Consider the following 23,174-nt stretch of genomic DNA (forward strand, 5'->3'; position numbering starts at 1 on the left):
AGTGGCAGCTGTGCCGGGAATTGTAGTGTAGTCCCATTGAAGTGAATTTGGCAATGCCACAATAATCCTGCACTGTTGCTGCTTAGGTGATACAGAATAAACACTGAAGAGCCTGTAGTGCTTAAGCTAGGTCCATGGCCTTTTTAAACAGCTGATCGGCAAAGACGGAGAGGGTCCAACCCCATCTGATGATAGATCAATGTCCTATCCTAACTATAGACCATTCTCAGTTTTCTTTATCGTTCCTATGGGAGACCCAGACATTGGGTGTACAGCTTCTGCCTCCGGAGGACACACAAAGTACTACACTAAAAAGTGTAGCTCCTCCCTCTGAGCATATACACCCCCTGGATAACCAGATCTAGCCAGTTCAATGCTTTGTGTTCAGGAGGCATACATCGACACATGCATTCTCATCTGATTTTTCATTTTTGGAAAGAGTTTGAAGAAAAGCGGGTCCAAGCCTGGACTCCCGACATGTCCCTTCTCACCCCACTGTGTCGGCGGTGCTGTTAAGGTTGATTCCAAGGCTGGAGCCTTACATGCCGCGCTCCTTCACCATCCCTCGGGCTCTGGCTTGAAATGGGAGCCAGCACGGTTCTCCATGCTTTGCAGGAGACCGGTCTCCATCCGCAGCCCTTCAGGATCCTGCTGGACGGAGCACTCATCCCCAGGGACATGGCCCTGCGTCTCAGCAAGCTAAGTACCTGAGACGTTTATGTTGGGGGGTCCCAGTACTTTATTATGATGGTGTAACTTTTCTGACATTTCCGGCCGGTTCTCTGGTTGTCACCTGAGAACCGCGCCGATGGTGCCTGCGCGCCGGCCGCATCGCTTAAATTTAGGCCCCGGCTTCGCCGGAGGCCTACTTTCGATTTCACTGCCCTCGCATGTCAGTCATGCAGAGGGACAGTGCGGCTCCGCCCAGCGGCCGTTCGGCACAGGGGAGGGACACTCCTCTCTGAGTACATGTCCCCTCCCCTGTAAATCTCCTTGGCCTTCCAGATCCCGCTCTCAGAGCAGGTCCCGCCCCCTCTCCTCGTTCCGGCGCCATTTTCTCAGCGTTTTTCTCTGGATCAGCGCTGGCTGCAGCATCCCTGCTAAGCTGCTTGGGGGTCCGGGCTGTGGGATCTGGAGGGCACACAAATGGTCTGGTAAGCCACAACCTCCGGTTGTGGACCTTCTTATATACTCTCTGGGGGTCATTCTGGCTCAGAGCCCCCACTTCAGCAGCATGTCTCACACGAGGAGCAAGGCTGCAAGGCTGTACTCAATATGCACTGCATGTAAGCTCGTGCTGCCTGAACCGAGCACATATCCACATTGTGATGCCTGCTCAATGCCTCAGCCTGGAATCGCACCCACAGTGGTCCCTCCGGCTGCTCCGGCTCCGGTGGCTGAACCCCCGGCTTGGGTAGAATCCTTCTCTAGGTCAATCTCGCAGTCTTTTGCCGATTCCATGGGACAGCTGTCCCGGACTTTGCTGAACATGGATCAGCCCCCTTCTCAGGGCGCCTCTGCTGCTAGGGCTCTCTCAGCGGACCTCACAGAGGATTCTTCATCTGGTCCCAGACCCCGTCCTCCTAAAAGGAGACACAGGGTCCCCTCTCCTTCCTCGTCCCGCGGCTCTGATTCAAGAGCTGACTCGCAGGACGAGGAGGATGCCTTTACGGGGGGTTCGGAAGCTACCTCCATGTGCCCCATTGATCTGTCCGAAAGTGACTCAGATGTTAGTGATTTAATTGCGTCCATTAATTCTGTACTGGAAAAAGGACGGTTCCTTACCTCAATCCGCCAGTATCAGAGGAGCAACCCTCTCTGGCAGAAAAGCACCAGTTTACCTTGCCTAAAAGGACAAGGAGTGTGTCTTTAACCACTCCAGTTTTCAGGCCACTGTGACCAAGCCTAGGGCCTGTCCTGACAAACGCTTCCCAAAGCGTGGTTCTGATGACCGTTTTCCCTTTCCACCTGAAGTAGTCAAGGAGTGGGCTCATTCACTAAAGGTAGACCCTCCGGTGTCTAGACTCTCAGCCCGGACCGTTGTATCAGTGGCTGATGGCACCTCTCTTAAGGATTCCACTGACCGCCAGGTTGACCTTCTGGCCAAATCTGTATATGAGGCGGCAGGGGCCTCGTTCTCCCCATCTTTTGCAGCAGTGTGGGCTCTCAAAGCCATCTCTGCTTCTCTAGAGGAGATTCATTCCCTCACCAGGGAATCTATGCCCGAAATGGTTGCCTTAACTTCCCAAGCTTCAGCTTTTTCATCCTATGCCATGTCTGCCATGCTGGAGGCTTCTCACCGCACTGCGGTGGCTTCGGCTAATTCCCTCGCTATCCGCAGGATCTTGTGGCTTCGAGAGTGGAAGGCAGATGCTTCTTCAAAGAACTACCTTGCTGGGCCCCCTTTTGCTGGATCCAGGCTATTCGGTGAACAACTGGATGAAATTATTAAGGAAGCTACTGGCGGGAAGAGTACTTCCATGCCACAAACCAAAACCAGGAAACCTGCCCAGGCTAGGAACCAGTCGAGGTTTCGTTCCTTTCGTTCCTCCAACTGGTCATCCTCTAAGCCCTCGGCCTCGGCCACTAACTCAGCCAAGGGCCAAGACCGCAGGAGCTGCTGCCGCTAAGGCAGCCTCCTCTTGACTATCTGGCCGCGCCAACAACGTCCTTAGTCGGTGGCAGGCTCTCCCACTTTGGCGACGTGTGGTTTCAACACGTCTCCGATCAGTGGGTGCGGGATATCATCTCCCACGGCTACAGGATAGAATTCTCTTCCAGCCCGCCAAACAGATTTTTTTCTGTCAACTCCCCCCTGCTCCAAGGCCGCCGCCTTCTTTCAGGCCGTGGCATCCTTGCAGTCCAACAGAGTAATTGTTCCGGTTCCCGCCCGGGAACGGTTCAGAGGTTTCTACTCAAATCTCTTCCTAGTCCCCAAAAAGGACGGTTCCTTCCGGCCCATCCTGGATCTCAAGCTTCTCAACAAGCATGTTCAGGTGCGGCAGTTTCGCATGGAGTCTCTGCGATCAGTCATTGCCTCAATGACCCAAGGAGATTTCCTGGCATCCATCGAATCAGAGATGCCTATCTGCATGTGCCAATTGCAGTTTCACACCAGCGTTGGCTACGTTTTGCAATCGGAGAGGAACATTTCCAATTCGTGGCTCTCCCCTTCGGGTTAGCCACGGCCCCTCGAGTATTCACCAAGGTCATGGCAGCAGTGGTTGCGGTTCTGCACCTCCAGGGGTTGGCAGTGATTCCTTACCTGGACGACCTTCTAGTCAAGGCTTCATCCAGCGCAGACTGTCAGCGGAGTGTCTCGCTCACTCTCGCCACTCTAGCCCAAGTCGGGTGGCTTGTCAATCTGCCCAAATCCACTCTGACTCCGACCCAGAGGCTCACATACCTAGGGATGCAGTTCGAGACTCTGCCGGCACTTGTGAAGCTGCCCTTAGTCAAACAGCAGTCCCTCCATCTGGCGGTGCGCTCTCTGCTGAGGCCCCGCCGTCATTTTATCAGGCACCTAATGCAGGTGCTGGGTCAGATGGTGGCGTCAATGGAGGCTGTTCCCTTTGCCCTCTGTCTCAGGGACGCTCCTTCCTGGCCCCGTCCTGGGTGATCCTCACCACGGATGCCAGTCTATCCGGCTGGGGAGCGGTATGTCTCCACCACCGAGCACAGGGCACTTGGACTCCGTCCGAATCAGCCCTCTCGATCAATGTGCTGGAAACCAGAGCTGTGCTTCTAGCTCTCCTAGCCTTTCACCACCTTTTGGCGGGCAAGCACATCCGAGTCCAGTCAGACAACGCGACAGCGGTTGCCTACATAAATCACCAAGGCGGGACACGCAGCCGCCTGGCAATGTTGGAGGTTCAACGCATCCTTCAATGGACGGAGGACTCAAAGTCCACCATATCCGCAGTCCACATCCCAGGCGTGGAAAACTGGGAAGCAGATTATCTCAGCCGTCAAACCGTGGACAGTGGCGAGTGGTCCCTGCATCCGGCAGTGTTTCAGTCAATCTGCCGCAAGTGGGGCACTCCGGAAGTGGATCTAATGGCATCCCGGCACAACAACAAGGTTCCGGTTTAAGTGGCTCGTTCCCACGATCCTCAGGCCTTTGCAGCGAACGCTCTGGTTCAAGATTGGTCCCAGTTTCGTCTGTCCTACGTGTTTCCCCCTCTAGCTCTCTTGCCCAGAGTTCTGCGCAAGATCAGAATGGAGGGCCGCCGGGTCATCCTCATTGCTCCGGACTGGCCCAGGCGAGCTTGGTACCCAGACCTGCTCCATCTGTCCGTAGAGGTGCCGTGGCATCTTCCGGACCGTCCAGACCTTCTCTCACAAGGTCCGTTTTTCCGCCAGAATTCTGCGGCTCTCAGATTGACGGCGTGGCTCTTGAGTCCTGTATCTTGACTGCTTCCGGTATCCCCCCTGAAGTCATCTCCACTATGACTCGGGCTCGGAAGTCTTCCTCGGCCAAAATCTATCACAGGACCTGGACAATTTTCCTGTCCTGGTGTCGCTCTTCCGGCCATGCTCCTTGGCCTTTTTCCTTGCCGACCCTTCTGTCCTTCCTACAGTCCGGTCTGCAGCTAGGACTATCCCTCAATTCCCTCAAGGGACAAGTCTCGGCTCTGTCAGTGTTGTTCCAGCGGCGTATCGCCCGGCTGGCTCAAGTGCGCACCTTCATGCAGGGCGCGTCTCACATCATTCCGCCTTACCGGCGGCCCTTGGATCCCTGGGACCTCAATCTGGTTCTTACGGCCTTGCAGAAAACCCCCTTTGAGCCTCTTAGGGAGGTTTCTTTGTCTCGTCTTTCACAGAAAGTGGTCTTTCTAGTGGCCATAACTTCCCTCAGGAGAGTCTCTGATTTGGCTGCGCTCTCTTCGGAGTCACCTTTTTTGGTTTTTCATCAAGACAAGGTGGTTGTCTGTCCGACTCCGGACTTTCTCCCTAAGGTGGTTTCTCCTTTCCACCTTAACCAGGATATTTCCCTGCCTTCTTTTTGTCCGGCTCCTGTTCATCGCATCTATGTGTCTCGCACCGCTGTTCTTAGGCGGTGCACCTCTTTTTGTGCTAACCACAGGTCGGCGTAAGGGCCTCTCGGCTTCTAAGCCGACCTTAGCTCATTGGATTAGGTCGGCCATTTCCGATGCCTACCAGTGTACTCGGGTGCCTCCCCCGCCGGGGATCAAGGCACACTCGACCAGAGCTGTCGGTGCCTCTTGGGCTTTCAGGCACCAGGCTACGGCTCAGCAAGTCTGTCAGGCTGCCACTTGGACTAGCCTGCATACCTTTTCAAAGCACTACCAAGTGCATGCTCATGCTTCGGCAGATGCGAGCTTGGGCAGACGCTTCAGGCGGCGGTCGCCCATTTGTGAAGTTAGGCTCCGCCTACTTCTCAGTTTTCTGTTTTATTCCCACCCATGGACTGCTTTGAGACGTCCCAATGTCTGGGTCTCCCATAGGAACGATAAAGAAAACGAGAATTTTGTTTACTTACCGTAAATTCTTTTTCTTATAGTTCCGTATTGGGAGACCCAGCACCCTCCCTGTTGCCTGTTGGCAGTTTCTTGTTCCGCGTGTTATCACCGGCTGTTGTCGCAGACAGAGGCTCCGGTTGTTCCGGTTCTTGCTCTGTCTTTACTTGTGGGTGGCTATTCTCCTTCAGCTTTTGCACTAAACTGGATAGATCTGGTTATCCAGGGGGTGTATATGCTCAGAGGGAGGAGCTACACTTTTTAGTGTAGTACTTTGTGTGTCCTCCGGAGGCAGAAGCTATACACCCAATGTCTGGGTCTCCCAATACGGAACTATAAGAAAAAGAATTTACGGTAAGTAAACAAAATTCTCTTTTTTTTCTTGGAAACACTCTTTGTGTTTGATATTGGTTCTTTGTTTACAGCTGCAATTGCATTAACTTTATTTCTTTGTAGGGACAGGGTTATTACTGTTTAAGGGTTAACCACACTTAATTGCAGGGCAGAAAGCGTCTTATACCTGGGATCCTGGTTCTATAAAAAGATCTATGTGATATGGGGTCAGAGCTGATATTTATGACCTGGAATGTCAGAGGCCTTAAATCGCCCAAAAAACGTATTAAGGTATTCTCCCAAATTAAGCAAGTCAAGGCCCAACTGGTGGTACTGGTAGAGACTGACCTCACACGGGACACAGCCAGACTAGTAAACAAACCGTGGGTACAATGGTCGGCACATGCGTTCCACACCAGCTACTCCAGGGGTGTCTCTCTATTGGTCCATAGACATATCCGTTGGGAAGTGAAGGTGTTGAGGCGTGACCCGGAGGGGCGATTTTGTGTTTATATATGCGTCTATAAACTCTAGAGATTATGTGCTATTATGTATTTACAACCCCCCGCCAGCTCGCATCTCCATTCTTAAACAAGCACTGAGCTTTGCCCTCAATTATCCAGTTGCGTATGTGTTATGTATGGGGGATTTTAATCTTGTGATGAATGAGGACCAGGACAGGTTTCGGATGGATGGAGGGGGACAACATTCGGCCACACACTTGACTGATTTGCAGCAATGCGCGGAGGGAGGTGGGTGGATTGACCTTTGGCGACTCCGGCATCCTAATACCCGAGAATATACATGTCATTCTTCTACTAGATGCACGCTGTCCCGACTGGATTATATTTTTGGGTCGAACAATATCGCAACCTGGGTGGATGACGTGGTATACTGGGTCAGGGGCATATCAGATCACAGCCCAGTGATTTTTACTATGAAGACTAACCAAGGTGTTGGTAAACCTTTTGGAGGTTAAACCCCTTTTGGCTGAAATTAATAGATCAAAGTGATAGAACTCTGACCCAAATAGAGGATTTCCTGGAAGCCCACCCTAAACCCTGGAATATTAACTTCGTGTGGGACACTCTTAAAGCCTACCTTCGAGGGTGTTTGTCTTCAACCATAACATATCTTAAAAGAGTGACTATAAAACTGAGGATGATATAGTAGAGGGGAGACTTAGGGACTCAGAGGCAGTATATATATCGGCCCAAACCGATGGAAATAGGGCGGCCTGGATGCAATCATATAGGTTATGCAGCACTCTGAGACCAAGTCCAAACGCAAATTGTTCTTTACCCGACAATCCTATTTTGCGCTTGGAAATCAATCCAGTAAATTATTGACATATATGGTTAGGCAACACAACACTTCAAATACAATATTAGGTATACGGAGGATGGATGGCTCAATAGCTACATCCCCTGAAGATATTTTAGAGTGCTTTTGTGAATACTATAAAACCCTATACACTTCTAGAAATCCTCATGGAGTTCAAAGTTGCGTGACATATATTTGTCGGATTTGGAGTTTCCCACTTTGAGTGGATCACAACGGGAGTCTGGAGGCGGACATCACACTGGATGAAGTGATTACTGCCATCTCGGATATGGCTAGGGGGAAATCCCGGGGTCCAGATGGCCGTCCCATAGAATTCTATAGTAAACATTGTGACGTATTGGCCCCGATTCTTTTAGAGGTCTAATCACATTTTTCAGCCGGCGACTCTCTACCTGCCTCCTTATATGAAGCACATATAGTCATGCTGAGGAAGGAGTGTAAAGACCCACTAGACTGCGGTTCATACCATCCTATATCCCTAGTTAACGTGGATTACAAGATTTTTACCAAAATACTGGCGTCCAGGCTTAATTCAGTCATATTGAGTATAGTTCACCCGGATCAAACAGGATTTATGCCTGGGAAAAACATCTCTATAAATATAAGACGAGTCCAGTCCATAGTGCAATATAGCACACTGGTACAGGAGAACGAGTGGGCCTTGGCCTCGCTGGACGCGGCCAAGGCATTTGACTCTGTAGAATGGCAATTTTTATTTGCCTGCCTCCAGAGATTCGCCTTTGGGCCTAAATTCAGTAATTGGATTCATATGTTGTATAGGTCCCCGACAGCCAGCATACTAGTCAATGGTGCTATGTCTACCGCCTTCTCATTGAATCGGGGCACAAGACAGGGATGCCCTCTGTCTCCAGCATTGTTTGCACTAGTTATTGAAGCTTTGGCAATTAGAATCCGCTCTCATCCACAGATCACTGGAATCACTATAGCCGACCGCACAGATCAAATAGGATTGTATGCGAATGACATGGTTGTCTTCTTAGATCGAGTGCAAGAGACTCTACTGGTGGTTATAGACACTATAGATAAATTTGGGGAGTTTTCGGGACTATGCATCAACTGGGATAAGTCGGCTTTGATGCCATTAATGCATGGGTCTGGAATTTCAATGGAGGGTAGGTCATCTTTGCAATTGGTAACTAGCTTTAAATACCTGGGAATACACCTACAGAAAGACCATACACTAGACCTGCAGACGAGTATAACACCACTTCTGGAGCACGTTAAACTTAAATATACAGTGGTGTTCATAATCCTGCATAGGATAAATTGATTTTTCAAGTTTTAAACGTTTCCTGTCGAATATCTTCGATGCTAATATGACATATTATATTATATATGGTTTTGTTCAGAAAACAATTTTGCATTCTCTCCCTGTAATATTTTTAGCTTTTGAACCAGTTTTGCCTGAAATTATTGCAACAATATGGGAATTGAAAGCACAACTAAATATTGTACAGCTTCAGATCCAAAATTAGCCAATCACAGATGAGGTTCTTGTGACCAATCATAACCTGGATATGGCAGCCAATCACATTCCATTACATTGCCTCACATCTGCTGCTTAGTTTGTTTGTTTTATCTGTAGGTCTATCTAGTGAATCATACTGTAGAGCTTTATGATGGGAGCATTCAGATTTTTGTCAGCAGAGGATCGTGTGCGAGTTGTGGTGCTACATGAAGAGGGTTATACTGGCCCCCAGATCACAAGGAAGGTCGGCTGTAATCGGAGGACAGTTGTAAGAATTTTGCAGAAACATAAGCAGCTTGCAATTACCCAGGACAGGCCCAGATCTGGTCAGCCCAGAAAGTCAACTAAAAGGGAGGATAGAGTACTGATAAGAACATCCCTTGCCGATTGAAAGCTCACCTCTCCTCCGCTTCTGCGAGAATGGCAAGAAAAGTGCAATATTGAGGTAGCAACATCAACTGTTAGGAAGAGATGTTTGGAAGCAGGATTGAGAGGGTGCAAGGCCCGAAAGAAGCCATTGATGACAGCCATACAAAGACAAAGGCGAAAACTGTGGGCATTGAAATATTCAAAATGGAGGAAGGAGGAGTGGGAAAAAGTGCTATTTAGTGATGAAAGCACTTTTTGCATTTTAGGAAATGATGGCAAGTCTTATGTGAGAAGGTTTCCACATGAAGAGTACAAGCCAGAGTGTTTGAGCTTATCTGTGAAACATCCGATGAAAGTAATGGTCTGGGGCTGTATGGCAGCCAATGGTGTTGGAAGGCTTCATATTGTGGAGGGTATGGTTAATGCAAAAAAATACATGGTTTCAAATAGCAAAAACCTTAATGAAATCCCCTTAAATTCAAGAGAGTAATATATAGCAAAAATAGGGTCAAGACAAGGAAAAACTCCTAAAATATAACATTTATTAGATATGCGGATAAAAGGTGGACTGCCACCATAAAAGAATAAAACATCTGTCAAGGGCTGCAGAGAGTGTACTAACAGCCTCCAGACAAATCATATAAGGCACACAGTACAGGAGGTATGAATACAAGTCACACTCAAACCTGCATTGATAAACACAGCTAGGATGGTCGCTTCATCAGGGTCAAACAAATATTCGCAACCATTAAAGTAGAAAAAAACGGCCTTACCGTATTTTCATAGGGCATGTAATGATATGGCTCAAAATCAGGTGACCTCCTAAAGGTCTTGCACAAATACCTTCAATTTGCTCGAACCATACCACAGTACCTCCCGACGCGTTTCAAAGAATCATCAGGGGAGTCATTTCAGGGTACAAGTCGTCATATCAGTAATCATAACTGGACTGATATACAATCAAAGTTGCCCCATGGACGGAACTGTGGAATAAAAATCATAACTTACAGCCCATCCAATCAAACATGAGGAGTAGCCTCATAAACCAAGCTGCTTACCCCAAATAAAGTCCAGCAAGGAAGAGCGCCAAGCTGCAGGTGCCGCGCCGGCTAGTTTGAAAACCGCGCTTCTTATAGGGGCCGCGCATGCGCAGTAAGTCCACCGCAGCGTCGTGACGTCAGTCCCAGCATTCACAGTGCCGGAAACAACGACGTCACCATCATGCACGTCGGCCGCATCATCATACCTGCGCCGCCGACGTCATAGGCAGGAGCCTGGAACGCAAGCCGAAATGAAACCGGAAGTGTCCGGTAAACAGTTGCTTATTAACCAGACTGCGCCTACATCAAATTCCAACAACAAGGTATTAATCCTTGTGTCAAGATAAAGGTACACAGGGCCTACACGATCACAGGATCATCCGAGACATACTAAAGATACAAATTTAGACAAAAAGGCCAATTGATCAATCAGACAATACTCCAACCTATAAGTACATGTGGAACCCCTAATAAAAGCACAAAACCAAAAATTGACGTTAACAGGAGGACAAACAGACCCAAAGGATTATACAGGGGGGTGGGGGGGGGGGGGGGGGGGAGGTTGAATATAAAATCAGACTCAGATAGACAAAGGAGTCCATGGAGAGGGGGTGGGGGGGGGGGGGGGGACCCTACTCCAAAAAGGAGAAAAAGAGGACTGTCATAGACCATAAGATAAATAAAAAAAGAGAAGGAAAAAAGGGAAGGATAAAACCTAAGTGCACACTGTACATACCCTAGTATTATAGACTGTCCCTACCTAACCTGTGGAGGTCGGCACCCTAGAACCCCACGCCAATGGCGCCCCCACTCACCGTAGTCTATCCCTCCTACGATGCACCCTACACTAAGGTGCATCTAAAAAAGGGAGGAAAGACAGTTGTTCATTCAGTCCAGTCGGTACCTCAGTCCTTAAGGTATAAATCCAAAAACACTCCTTCCGCAGTAATAGTCTGTCCCAGTTGCCTCCTCTTACTGGGGGTCTGATGCAATCAATACCCATTATTTTTATGGCATCCTCCCTCCCACCATGATAGCTGTTAACATGCCTAGCTATGGATGTATCGTTATTCTTCCGAATATCATTTTTGTGTTCCCCTACCCTCCTGCGCAGCTCACGAATAGTCTTTCCAATGTATTGTTTGCCACAGCAGCAAAGGATCCTGTAAATAACTCCCTTGGTTCTGCAGGTGATCAGGGACCTGATTTCAAAAGTCTTGTCATTCCCTGCACTGCTAAAGGTCTTTCCCTCCTCAATTAGCTTACAATTGACGCAATCCCTACATTTGAAGCATCCTCTGATGTTGTTGGTCAGGACAGCCTGGTTGTCACGAAAATGGCTGTGCACCAACCTGTCTTTAAGTGACCTCGCTTTCCGAAAAGTGACAGAAGGATAGTCAGAGAGATGTTTATCCAGTATGGGATCCATTTTAAGAATGGGCCAGAATTTAGTCAAGGTGCGCCTCAAATCGTTGGCCCCATTAGAGAAGGTAGTAATGAACCGTAGGGTATTTATTTGATCCTCCTGCTCACGTCTTGGGTTCAGTACAGCAGCCCGATCCATCCTTGCCACAGAATCAAAGGCATTCATGACCACCCTTCTGGGATAACCCCTATCGTCAAGTCTCCCCATAAGGTCAATAGACTGTGCCCTAAAGCCGGATTCCTCAGAACAATTGCGTCTCATTCTGACAAACTGACTCTTGGGTATACCCTTTTTCTGGGATTTAGGATGAGCGCTTTCCCACCTCAAAAGTGAATTTGAGGCTGTTTGCTTCCTAAAGGTGCTCGTCATTAGACGACCACCTTCCCCTTTCTCTACCATGATGTCCAAAAAGGGCAGTCTCTCACTGCTAACCTCATAGGTAAAATGCAGGCCAATCCCATTGTGGTTGAGGGCATCGACGAAAGTCAGGAACCCTGCTTTGGGTCCCTTCCAGATGACAAAAATATCGTCGATGTACCTCAACCACAGCACAACATCCTCAGTGTCCAAATCACCTCCAAAAACGACGGTTTCCTCCCACCAGCCCAGGAGCAAGTTGGCATACGACGGGGCACAACAACTCCCCATCGCTGTGCCCCTGCGCTGGTGGAAGTACTTACCGTCGAAAACAAACACGTTCTTGGTTAGACAGAAACGTAGAGCCTTGAGTACAAACTCACTGTGTCCAGACAGATGGTTACCCCTTGAGTTCAGATAGTATTTCGTGGCCTCCAAACCTGCTGAATGTGGGATTGACGAATAAAGAGCCTCAACATCCACACTACACAGCAGCATTCCCTCCTCTAGAAAGATATCATCAATCTTTTTCAAAAAATCCGTCGTATCACCCAAATAAGAGTTTAATGAGACGACAAACGGCCGTAAAATTTTATCCACGTAAACACTCAATTTTTCGGTAAGGCTGCCCACACCTGACACAATCGGGCGCCCCTTCAAGGGGGACAGCCCCTTGTGGATCTTGGGCAAAGTGTAGAAAGTTGCCATTACCGGAAATGGGGGAAAAAGATAATCATGTTCATTTTTATCAATGATACCATCTTTTAGGGCTTCCGCCAGGAGACTCTTCAATTCATCCCTAAAGCCTGGGATAGGGTTCGATGAAAGACAGGTATAACAATCTTCATCTTTTAGAATATCCCAACAAAGGTTTCTGTACCTCTGGGTGTCCAGTATCACCACATTGCCCCCTTTGTCAGAGGGTTTTATGGTGATACTGGAGTCCTGTTCCAAAGCCCGAAGACTATCCATCTCCGCCTTTGTAAGATTGAATTTAACGCCCCAAGAGTTGTAGCCTTTTTGTATCTCCTCGGTCACTAGGTTGACAAAAATGTCAACTACATCCACTGAGGAGGTATTTGGCGGCATCCTATTGCTCTTACTTTTGAGGTTCGTAAATGGGCCCTCCCCATAATCATTGGGATTTCTGTCATCAAGATGAAACAGGAGACGCACGTCCTGTAAGAGATCCTCAGATATACCCAGCTCATTCGCAGATTTTTCTGCTTCCTTCCCATGAAAAATCTTCCATTTGAGGAGTCTAGCAAAGAGATGTAAATCCCTGATAGCCCCAAACTCCTCAAAGTTGGAAGTGGGTACAAATGAAAGTCCCCTGTTCAACAACTGTAACTCAGTTTCGCTCAAGATTTTGGAGGATAAATTCACTATCTGAGGAGCCTTTATGCCTGCGGATGTTGCTGATTCTTGCTTCTCAGATAGTATTGGCTGTCTAAAAAACCACCGCCCCTTCCTGAGGCCTGCGCTGACCCACGTCCTGGTCTACCCCTACCGCCGGGTTTCTTAAAGCGCTGTTGTGGACGAAAATTACTATTGTTGTTGTAGGCATGTTAACAGCTATCATGGTGGGAGGGAGGATGCCATAAAAATAATGGGTATTGATTGCATCAGACCCCCAGTAAGAGGAGGCAACTGGGACAGACTATTACTGCGGAAGGAGTGTTTTTGGATTTATACCTTAAGGACTGAGGTACCGACTGGACTGAATGAACAACTGTCTTTCCTCCCTTTTTTAGATGCACCTTAGTGTAGGGTGCATCGTAGGAGGGATAGACTACGGTGAGTGGGGGCGCCATTGGCGTGGGGTTCTAGGGTGCCGACCTCCACAGGTTAGGTAGGGACAGTCTATAATACTAGGGTATGTACAGTGTGCACTTAGGTTTTATCCTTCCCTTTTTTCCTTCTCTTTTTTTATTTATCTTATGGTCTATGACAGTCCTCTTTTTCTCCTTTTTGGAGTAGGGTCCCCCCCCCCCCCCCCCACCCCCTCTCCATGGACTCCTTTGTCTATCTGAGTCTGATTTTATATTCAACCTCCCCCCCCCCCCCCCCCCCCCCCTGTATAATCCTTTGGGTCTGTTTGTCCTCCTGTTCACGTCAATTTTTGGTTTTGTGCTTTTATTAGGGGTTCCACATGTACTTATAGGTTGGAGTATTGTCTGATTGATCAATTGGCCTTTTTGTCTAAATTTGTATCTTTAGTATGTCTCGGATGATCCTGTGATCGTGTAGGCCCTGTGTACCTTTATCTTGACACAAGGATTAATACCTTGTTGTTGGAATTTGATGTAGGCGCAGTCTGGTTAATAAGCAACTGTTTACCGGACACTTCCGGTTTCATTTCGGCTTGCGTTCCAGGCTCCTGCCTATGACGTCGGCGGCGCAGGTATGATGATGCGGCCGACGTGCATGATGGTGACGTCGTTGTTTCCGGCACTGTGAATGCTGGGACTGACGTCACGACGCTGCGGTGGACTTACTGCGCATGCGCGGCCCCTATAAGAAGCGCGGTTTTCAAACTAGCCGGCGCGGCACCTGCAGCTTGGCGCTCTTCCTTGCTGGACTTTATTTGGGGTAAGCAGCTTGGTTTATGAGGCTACTCCTCATGTTTGATTGGATGGGCTGTAAGTTATGATTTTTATTCCACAGTTCCGTCCATGGGGCAACTTTGATTGTATATCAGTCCAGTTATGATTACTGATATGACGACTTGTACCCTGAAATGACTCCCCTGATGATTCTTTGAAACGCGTCGGGAGGTACTGTGGTATGGTTCGAGCAAATTGAAGGTATTTGTGCAAGACCTTTAGGAGGTCACCTGATTTTGAGCCATATCATTACATGCCCTATGAAAATACGGTAAGGCCGTTTTTTTTCTACTTTAATGGTTGCGAATATTTGTTTGACCCTGATGAAGCGACCATCCTAGCTGTGTTTATCAATGCAGGTTTGAGTGTGACTTGTATTCATACCTCCTGTACTGTGTGCCTTATATGATTTGTCTGGAGGCTGTTAGTACACTCTCTGCAGCCCTTGACAGATGTTTTATTCTTTTATGGTGGCAGTCCACCTTTTATCCGCATATCTAATAAATGTTATATTTTAGGAGTTTTTCCTTGTCTTGACCCTATTTTTGCTATATATTAAAAAAATACATGGACATCCTTAATAAGAAAATGCTGCCTTCTGCTCAACACCTGTTTTCAGGGGATTATATCTTCCAGGATGCTAATGCTCCTTGTCACAGAGCTAAGACAGTAATGGAATGGGGAAAAAAAGAACAAGGTGGCTACTATTGACTGGCCAGCCCAGTCCCCAGACCTCAACCCAGTTGAAAATTTGTGGCACAAGTATCAATAGAGATATCTAAAAAACAGCCAAGGACCAAGAGAGAGTTGATTGAGGCTCCGATACAGGCCTGGAACCACATCATCACTCGTGAACATCTGCAGAAGCTTGTTCACTCAATGCCACAGAGATGCAAGTTGGTGCTCAAGAGCAAAGGCTGGCCAAAAAAGTATTAGAAGCTAAAGATGCACTCAAAAGGCCCTTTTCAGGACTCTGAATTAAATAAAACAAATAATAAATCTTAAAAAGTAAAATTTAAGTCTGTGTGAACTTGCATTGGAAGGTAATGAACTTAGAAACCTGTTCACCATTCTACACACTATACTGGTGTAGGTATGGTTATGCTGTAAAAAAAAATATCAAAAATGCACATACCATAACAATTTATACACTTGGGACATTCAAAAATGAGTATGGCATACAATGAGGGATTACAAAAACATATATGTTCCACCAGTTTCACTGTAGAGATGCAGAAGTACCGTGTTTTTCCAAAAATAAGACACCGTCTTATATTTTTTCTTTGCCCCCCCCCCCCACAAAAAGCACTAGGGCTTATTTTTGGGGGAGGTCTTATTCTTGGAGAAACACGGTTGGGGGTACGTTTACTCCCCAAAAAAGCAGACACACCCCCCCCCCCCCCCACTTCCCAGGAGACTCATACTCACCAGACCAGGACGTCTCCGTGGTTCCCAGGTCCTCCTGTGATCTCCGGTGGGTGCTGCACGCCGTCCTACCCTGCTGCTAGCTGACACGCTGACACACACAGCAGATCGCAGGCACACAGCAAATCACACACACACACACACACACACACACACACACAGCAGATCACTCACTCACACACACAGATATACACAGCAGATCGCAGGCACACAGCCAATCACAGATACACACAGCCGATCACAGGCGCACACACACACACACACAGCAGATCGCGGATATACACAGCAGATCACACACATCCGATCGCAGGCACACACATCCGATCGCAGGCACACACATCCGATCGCAGGCACACACATCCGATCGCAGGCACACACAGCCGATCGCAGGCATACACAGCCGATCGCAGGCACACACAGCCGATCGCAGGCACACACAGCCGATCGCAGATACACACATCCGATCACAGATACACAGCCGATCGCAGATCGCAGACACACACACACACACACCCCACACCACACCACACCACACCACATCACATCACATCCAGCACTTACGGCAGCAGGGAATGAAGCAAGTCACGTGTCCGGCCGCAGGTCCTGTTCGTCGCGCTGCACCGCACTGCCTCTCAGGATTCTCCCGGCGAGAAGAGATCGGTTTCGCTGGATGAGGTAAGTGTGTATGCGATCCGATGTGCGTGTGATCCGATTTTTGTGTGTGCGATCCGATGTTTGTGTGTGATATCTGGTGTGTGTGTGAGATCTCAATGTGTGTGTGTGTGTGTGTGTGTGTGTGTGAGCTGATGTGTGCGGGGGTGTGATCACTGCAGATCCTGCTGCTCAGTGTTGGGTGAGTATGATTGCCGGGTGCCGCTGTGTATAATGAAGTGTCCTGCAGTATCTGTAACTTTTTTAGCAGCACGGACACTTCATTATTGATCCGGGCCTAGGGCTTATTTTCGGGGGAGGGGCTTATATTTAAGCCTTTCTCCGAAAATGCTGAAAATCCCTGCTAGGGCTTATTTTTGGGGGAGGTCTTATTTTTAGAAAAACACGGTATGAAATATGTAGTTTTCTTTAAGCCCATGCAGGACTTATGAACACCACTGTAACTTGTGGAGAAGCTACCGCTGTCAGTGGTTGGCAGAATAAATTTAATCAAAATGATATTACTTCCAAAGCTTAGCTATACACTACAACATAGTGCAGTATCCGTACCCAAATCCTTCTTCTCAATGTTGAACTCGCTTACTACCTCTTTCATATGGGGAAATCCAGACCCAAACTTCAATTATCCATTTTACAGAGATCCAAAAGACTGGGAGGGATGGCTTTACCGGAGTTCTTCCTCTACTACCTCGCGGGACAGCTTAGGGCACTAGAGACTTGGATGCCAAACTCTGAGAGTCACTTGGCACATGCGGCTGGGACTGATTGTTTAGTGGGTTTTCTGGAATCAGATGGACTGAGAACACCACGGCAATTACCCCTCCTCAGGTTGGCAAGATTAGTCTGGCGAGAAGCCAAGAGGGTGGTACACTTCGAAGGGGTGGTGGCGGAACTCCCATTATGGGGGAATAGCCACTTCCACACTCTGAGAGATCACCCCTCGGCGCAATTCTGGGCCACTCACAGCGTCAATGCATTAGGTGATCTTTTTGTCCCGGGAACCACAACCAACAAGTCCAGATTGAATATAATGTTCCAAGATCACAGTTTTTTAGATACCTGCAGATTCGCACAGCGATTCAATCCCACAAACAGAAAATTGGAGTGAGGAAATTGATATCATCACTTCCTATGATGGGTATTCTAAAATCACAAGGACCTCGAGGCCTCATCTCAGCTATATATACTTACCTGTTGTCAGTGGGGGTGGAGTCAGACCCCTTGCCAGCCCAGGATAGATGGAAATCTCTAATTCCCTCTCTACAGGGAGAGGAATGGGAAGAGATATTGGAATCTCCGACTGCGGTATCCCCGTCGGTTAATAATAAGTTGATTCAATGCTACATTGTCCACCCGGCATACCTTACTCCAACTCGATTATTTAGTATGGGCCGTTCTCGTACATCGGAGTGCCTGAGGTGTCATCTCTCAGGGGAAAATTTCATACATATGATTTGGAGCTGTCCCAATATATCTTCGTACTGGTGGGGAGTGACATGTCTGCTGACATCGATTATGTCAATTCCTGTTTTGTGTGACCCTTTGATATGCCTGTTTGGGGTGGTGGAGGAAGAGTCCTGGGATCATTACATGACAATATTCCTCAGAGAGACATTGTTTCTGGCTAGGAAATTAATAGCTCTGAGGTGGGTGGGAGATTCGAATCCAACTGTGCGGTCCTGGGTTAAACTAGTCAATGCAACCATAGTCTATGAGCAGGTGGTATATTATAATAGGGGGTGCCCGGGAAAATTTAACAAAATCTGGGGTTTGTGGAATTCTTCTCCAGACACACTTGCGGAGGTTTGAGGGAGATTATGCGGATAATGGTGGTTCCCGTTAGATTTTGGGATATGAAACACTGTCCAACGGTATATTGAGGTATGATAATGCAATGTGGCTGTTGTTGTTCTTTCTTTCTTCCTTTTTCTATTCCTCTTTCTATCTTGTTTTCAAAATATGGTCATGCTGATAGTTAGAGCTGTTCTTATGCTCAATATAAAATTAGATATATATGCAAATGATAAGAAGTATGGATAATAACATTGTTCTATCTTAAGTGCTAAAGATATTATGGACTTTATATGACTGTGCATTATTATATTCAAATATTACTATCTATTTTAATATGGCAAATGTCAGTTGTACCATGTTTGAAAATGAAGTAAAAAAAATAAATAAAAATAAAGTGATGTTACAAAGCAAGCTTTCGAGACATCTCGGGTCCCTTCATCATTCCGTTATTTTTTGTGTGACGTAAGTTACCAAATAATAACATTGTATTTTGTATTTAATTTCTATTGTTGAAAAATCAAACTGTGTTGAAATCTATTGATAATAGCTAAATGTACAATATACATTAACTCATTTTTGTGCCTGTCTTCAAGAACAGTCTGTAGCCATTATTAACTCAGTTTTTGGCTTGTGAATGTAACGTAATTACCATGGAATGACCCTAATACAAAAAGTATGTAATTTTCTGATCCCTTCCCTTTTACAAATTCCCAACATATACACCAAACAGGATGATATGTAGGGGTCCATTAGTCAGAGGCCAAAAGAGTGCTTCTATGTCCTCCATGTTGCACGTATGTTTGTATACTGCACTGTAGACTATGCTATTCTATGGAGGTCTATGGCATCCATCAAATAGCATGGGGAGCTGTTCAGTACTTTATTACCTCACCATTAAACAGATGCCATTGCCTATGGCCAGTTTCTATGACTGATGTCTAACATTGACATCTGTCACCCACAGCTTATAATTTTTGCTTTTCCTAATGTATGTTTAAAAAGACCTAAAACTTTGAGTCACTTGGGCCATACCAGGAATGAAATAGAAATATATCTGATTGTAGCACCTCTTTCTCTTCTTTGTAGGTTCCACGACCTGATAGTAAACCAGATAAACTTGGCCTTCTAACTCTTGATGAGCCGTCTACTAAACAGTCGGACCCTACGGTTATGGCTCTCTGGCTGTCGGAGAATTCCAAGCAGCACAGTGTGGCGGTGAGTTAGTAATGTTGGAGAAAATGAAGAAAGGTTTGTACAGTGATGGTGGCTTGGGAGATTTACACAATGCAGTCACAATGCATTTTCTTTTTCTTGCTAAAGATTTTCTGAAATGGCAATAAATACCCTGCGACCACATTCTGAGAACCCATCCAAATAGATGCAACATGCTAATGAAGTTAGTTTCTGTAAGTCCTCAAAAAGTAACTTCTTTTTTTTTTCTCTCGAGCAGCACCAAATAAAGGTCAAGAGCTTAGAAAATGCCGAGAAAAATCATAAAGCTATTGATAATTGGATTGAAAGCATCAGTGAATTACATCGTTCAAAACCTCCAGCCACCGTTCATTATACCAGGTAACGAGGGTTTCCCAGTGTTTACGATCATTGACATATTGCCTTTGTTGTTTCACATAACAATTAACCAGGAATGTCCACAGAGCAATATTAATTGGTGTTTTTGGTATAGAGAATAAAGCTGGGAAGATCCCAGTAATGCAACAAGATATTGCCAGTTTTACTAGATGCTGCCAGTACAGGAATGTATCCTCTCTGCCAAGTGCTGGAGAGTTCAATCACCATAGGAGTGTGAAATATGGTGACTGAGGCTTTGTAATGAGAACTTTGATGTTTTCTCTACTTAGTGTTGATTCTATAAAGAGTGAGAGGGAGACATATAAAGGCTGACCTTTAGCACGCTCGCCCGTGATGGAGTAGAAGAAGAAGAGTTGCTAAATTCAAGAGGTGCGCACCAGAAATGCTACTCCAGTCAGGGACCGGACAAGCATTTCTGCCATTTCAGTGGAGCTGATTCAAACTGGGGTGAAAAGGCCAAAAGTTGCCAAATGTTTGAGTACCTTTTGCATTACACAACAGTTTTGCAAGTTTTCAATACATTTACACCACTTTTGTGGCATAGAAGATTTGGTGAATCGTCTCTGAAGTCTCTAATTGGGCACTGAACTGGCATTGTATGTAATGTTCTGGCCAAAGTATGGCATTTATATAGGTACAGTTTGTGACCAGTGGCTCTGTGTGGCAGGTAACGAGGTGAGCTGTAAGAACACTTGTTCAATTAGTCCTAGCTCCATTAAGCTGGGTTTACACGCTGCAACATCGCAAAGGACATCGCTGTAACGTCACCGGTTTGGTGACGCAATAGCGACCTCCCTAAGTCTCTGCTAAGTCTCTAGTGAGCGTTCAAACAGGCAAACCTAGCCAACAACGCAACAGCGATCCGGACCTGCAGAGCGACCTAGCTGGTTGTTGGGGACGTTGATAAGCAGCCTTTTGAAAGGGAAGTTGCTAACAAAGTCGCTGAAAAGGATTCACACACTGAAACTTCATGCTGCACAGCGGGAAACAAAGGACCTAGGAATGGTCCTGAACGATTTGTAACGATTACAACTTCACAGCAGGGGCCAGGTCGCTGATAGGATTCACACACTGCAACATCGCAAACAACATCGCTATTGCGTCACAAAACCGGTGACGTTACAGCGATGTCGTTTGAGATGTTGCAGTGTGTAAACCCAGCTTTAGTCTCACCTTAATACATTTTAAGATAATGTTATCATTTCTGGCAAGAGCAAAACAAAAAGCCTTGATATCTTAAGAGCATTATAGGGAACCTGACAGCTGATACATGCTGCCCGAGTCACGCTCTGGCTCTAATTTCAGCCATGTATGTTTGACTCTGACATACTGCGGCGCTTCAGAGAAAAACATACTTTAATCTGCTAAGGACTGTGTTGCGAGGGTCATTTGTTGGAAATGTAGCTCCCCAGTGGCTTCTCCCTGTCCTCTGTCAATGGGTGACAGGTCTCTGCCTATACACGCACACAAGGAGAACCCTGTCACTCCAGGGCAGCGGGCGGGCGGGGAGAAGCTGCCGGAGACCCGTCTGTGTAATGAGTCTTCCGTGTGACTCTGTGCCCAGTGGCTTTTAACCCCTTCAGCACCCGGGCATTTTGCGTTTTCCGTTTTGTTTTGTTTTTTCCCTTTCTTCCGAGAGCCGTAACTTTTTTATATTTCTGTCAATCTTGTCATATAAGGGCTTGTTTTTTGCGGGACGAGTTGTAGTTTTAAATGGAACCATATTTTTACCATATAGTGTACTGGAAAACGGCAAAAAAAATTTCCAAGTGCAGAAAAATGGCAAAAAAAGTGTGATTGCACAATAGTTTTTGGGATATTTTATTCACCGTGTTCACTATATGGTAAAACTGATATGTCAGTGTGATTCCTCAGGTCGATGCGAGTTTGTAGACACCAAACATGTATAGGTTTACTTGTATCTAAGGGGTTAAAACAATTCAGAAGTTTGTCCAATAAAAGTGACGCACGTTTTGCGCCATTTTCAATAACCCGTAGCGTTTTCATTTTTCTGGATCTATGGCTCAGTGATGACTTATTTTTTGCATCTCGAGCTGACGTTTCTAATGGTACCATTTTTGCGCAGATACTACGTTTTGATCGCTTGTTCTTGTGTTTTGCGCAAAATTTGCGGCGACCAAAAAACATAATTTTGGCGTTTGGAATTTTTTTTTCTTTGTCGCTCCATTGGGAGACCCAGACAATTGGGTGTATAGCTTCTGCCTCCGGAGGCCACACAAAGTATTACACTTTAAAAAGTGTAACCCCTCCCCTCTGCCTATACACCCTCCCGTGCATCACGGGCTCCTCAGTTTTATGCTTTGTGTTGAAGGAGGCACACATTCACTCAAGCTCCCATTTTAGTCAGCAGCAGCTGCTGATTGTATCGGATGGAAGAAAAGAGGGCCCTAACAGGGCCCCCGGCATGCTCCCTTCTCACCCCACTAAGTCGACGGTGCTGTTAAGGTTGAGGTACCCATTGCGGGTACAAAGGCTGGAGCCATATGCCGTTTTTCCTTCCCCATCCCTTAGAGGCTCTAGGAGAAGTGGGATCCTAACCGGTCACCATTCACTGGGACCGGGCTCCCTCCGCAGCCCCTGGGGGAATCTGACGGACAGGAGACTGAGTATCATCAGGGACAGGCCCTGCATCTATAAGGTACTCTGTGTCCCCATGGGGACGGTGCATGGAGCGCCTGTGTTACAGACGCTGCAGCGGCTGCTGTTTTTTTGTGACGACCGGGACTACCGCGCCGACCGCGCCTGTTTGCCGGCCGCGTTATTAAATTTAGTCCCCGGCTTCTGCGGCCTAGTACCATAACTCCCGCCCCCGGGCCTGCCAGTCAGGGGTAAGGGCGGGACGGTCGACTGGACGTCAGCAGTGAGGGCTGGAGCATACTTAGGTGTTCTCCTCCCCCCTCACTGAGCACTGTGGGGCACCAGATTCCCGCACTTTATTAGTCACCGCCCACGGCTCCCTCCTCCCCTGAGAGCTCTGGCAGCCATATTTACAATCACTTCTGCCGGTGGAGGATTTCAGAACGAGCTCTACAGCTCTGGGAGGCCCAGGCAGGGAATCTGGTGGACACACAACCGCTTTGGGCGGTCGGTAAGCCACACCGGTTACCAGGTGCTGGTCCCCCTAGGGTGCCGAAGTGTATGTATGTATGTATGTATGTATGTATGTGTGTATATATATATGTGTGTGTGTAATATATATATATATATATATATATATATATATATATA

The 23,174-nt window shown here is 47.1% G+C and overlaps 1 protein-coding gene across 1 annotated transcript in view; it reads left to right on the plus strand.

Annotated features, from left to right (window-relative positions):
• The window catches only part of IFT46 (intraflagellar transport 46), a 95,654-nt gene that overhangs the window by 39,628 nt on the left and 32,852 nt on the right, over positions 1–23,174 (plus strand). The window contains exons 7-8 of the mRNA XM_075329114.1: positions 19,422–19,550; positions 19,786–19,907. Coding sequence (XP_075185229.1) covers positions 19,422–19,550; positions 19,786–19,907 — 251 coding nt within the window. The remainder of the gene's footprint in view (positions 1–19,421; positions 19,551–19,785; positions 19,908–23,174) is intronic.

This window comes from Anomaloglossus baeobatrachus, chromosome 11 (genome assembly GCF_048569485.1).
Source record: "Anomaloglossus baeobatrachus isolate aAnoBae1 chromosome 11, aAnoBae1.hap1, whole genome shotgun sequence".
NCBI classification, from domain to species: domain Eukaryota; kingdom Metazoa; phylum Chordata; class Amphibia; order Anura; family Aromobatidae; genus Anomaloglossus; species Anomaloglossus baeobatrachus.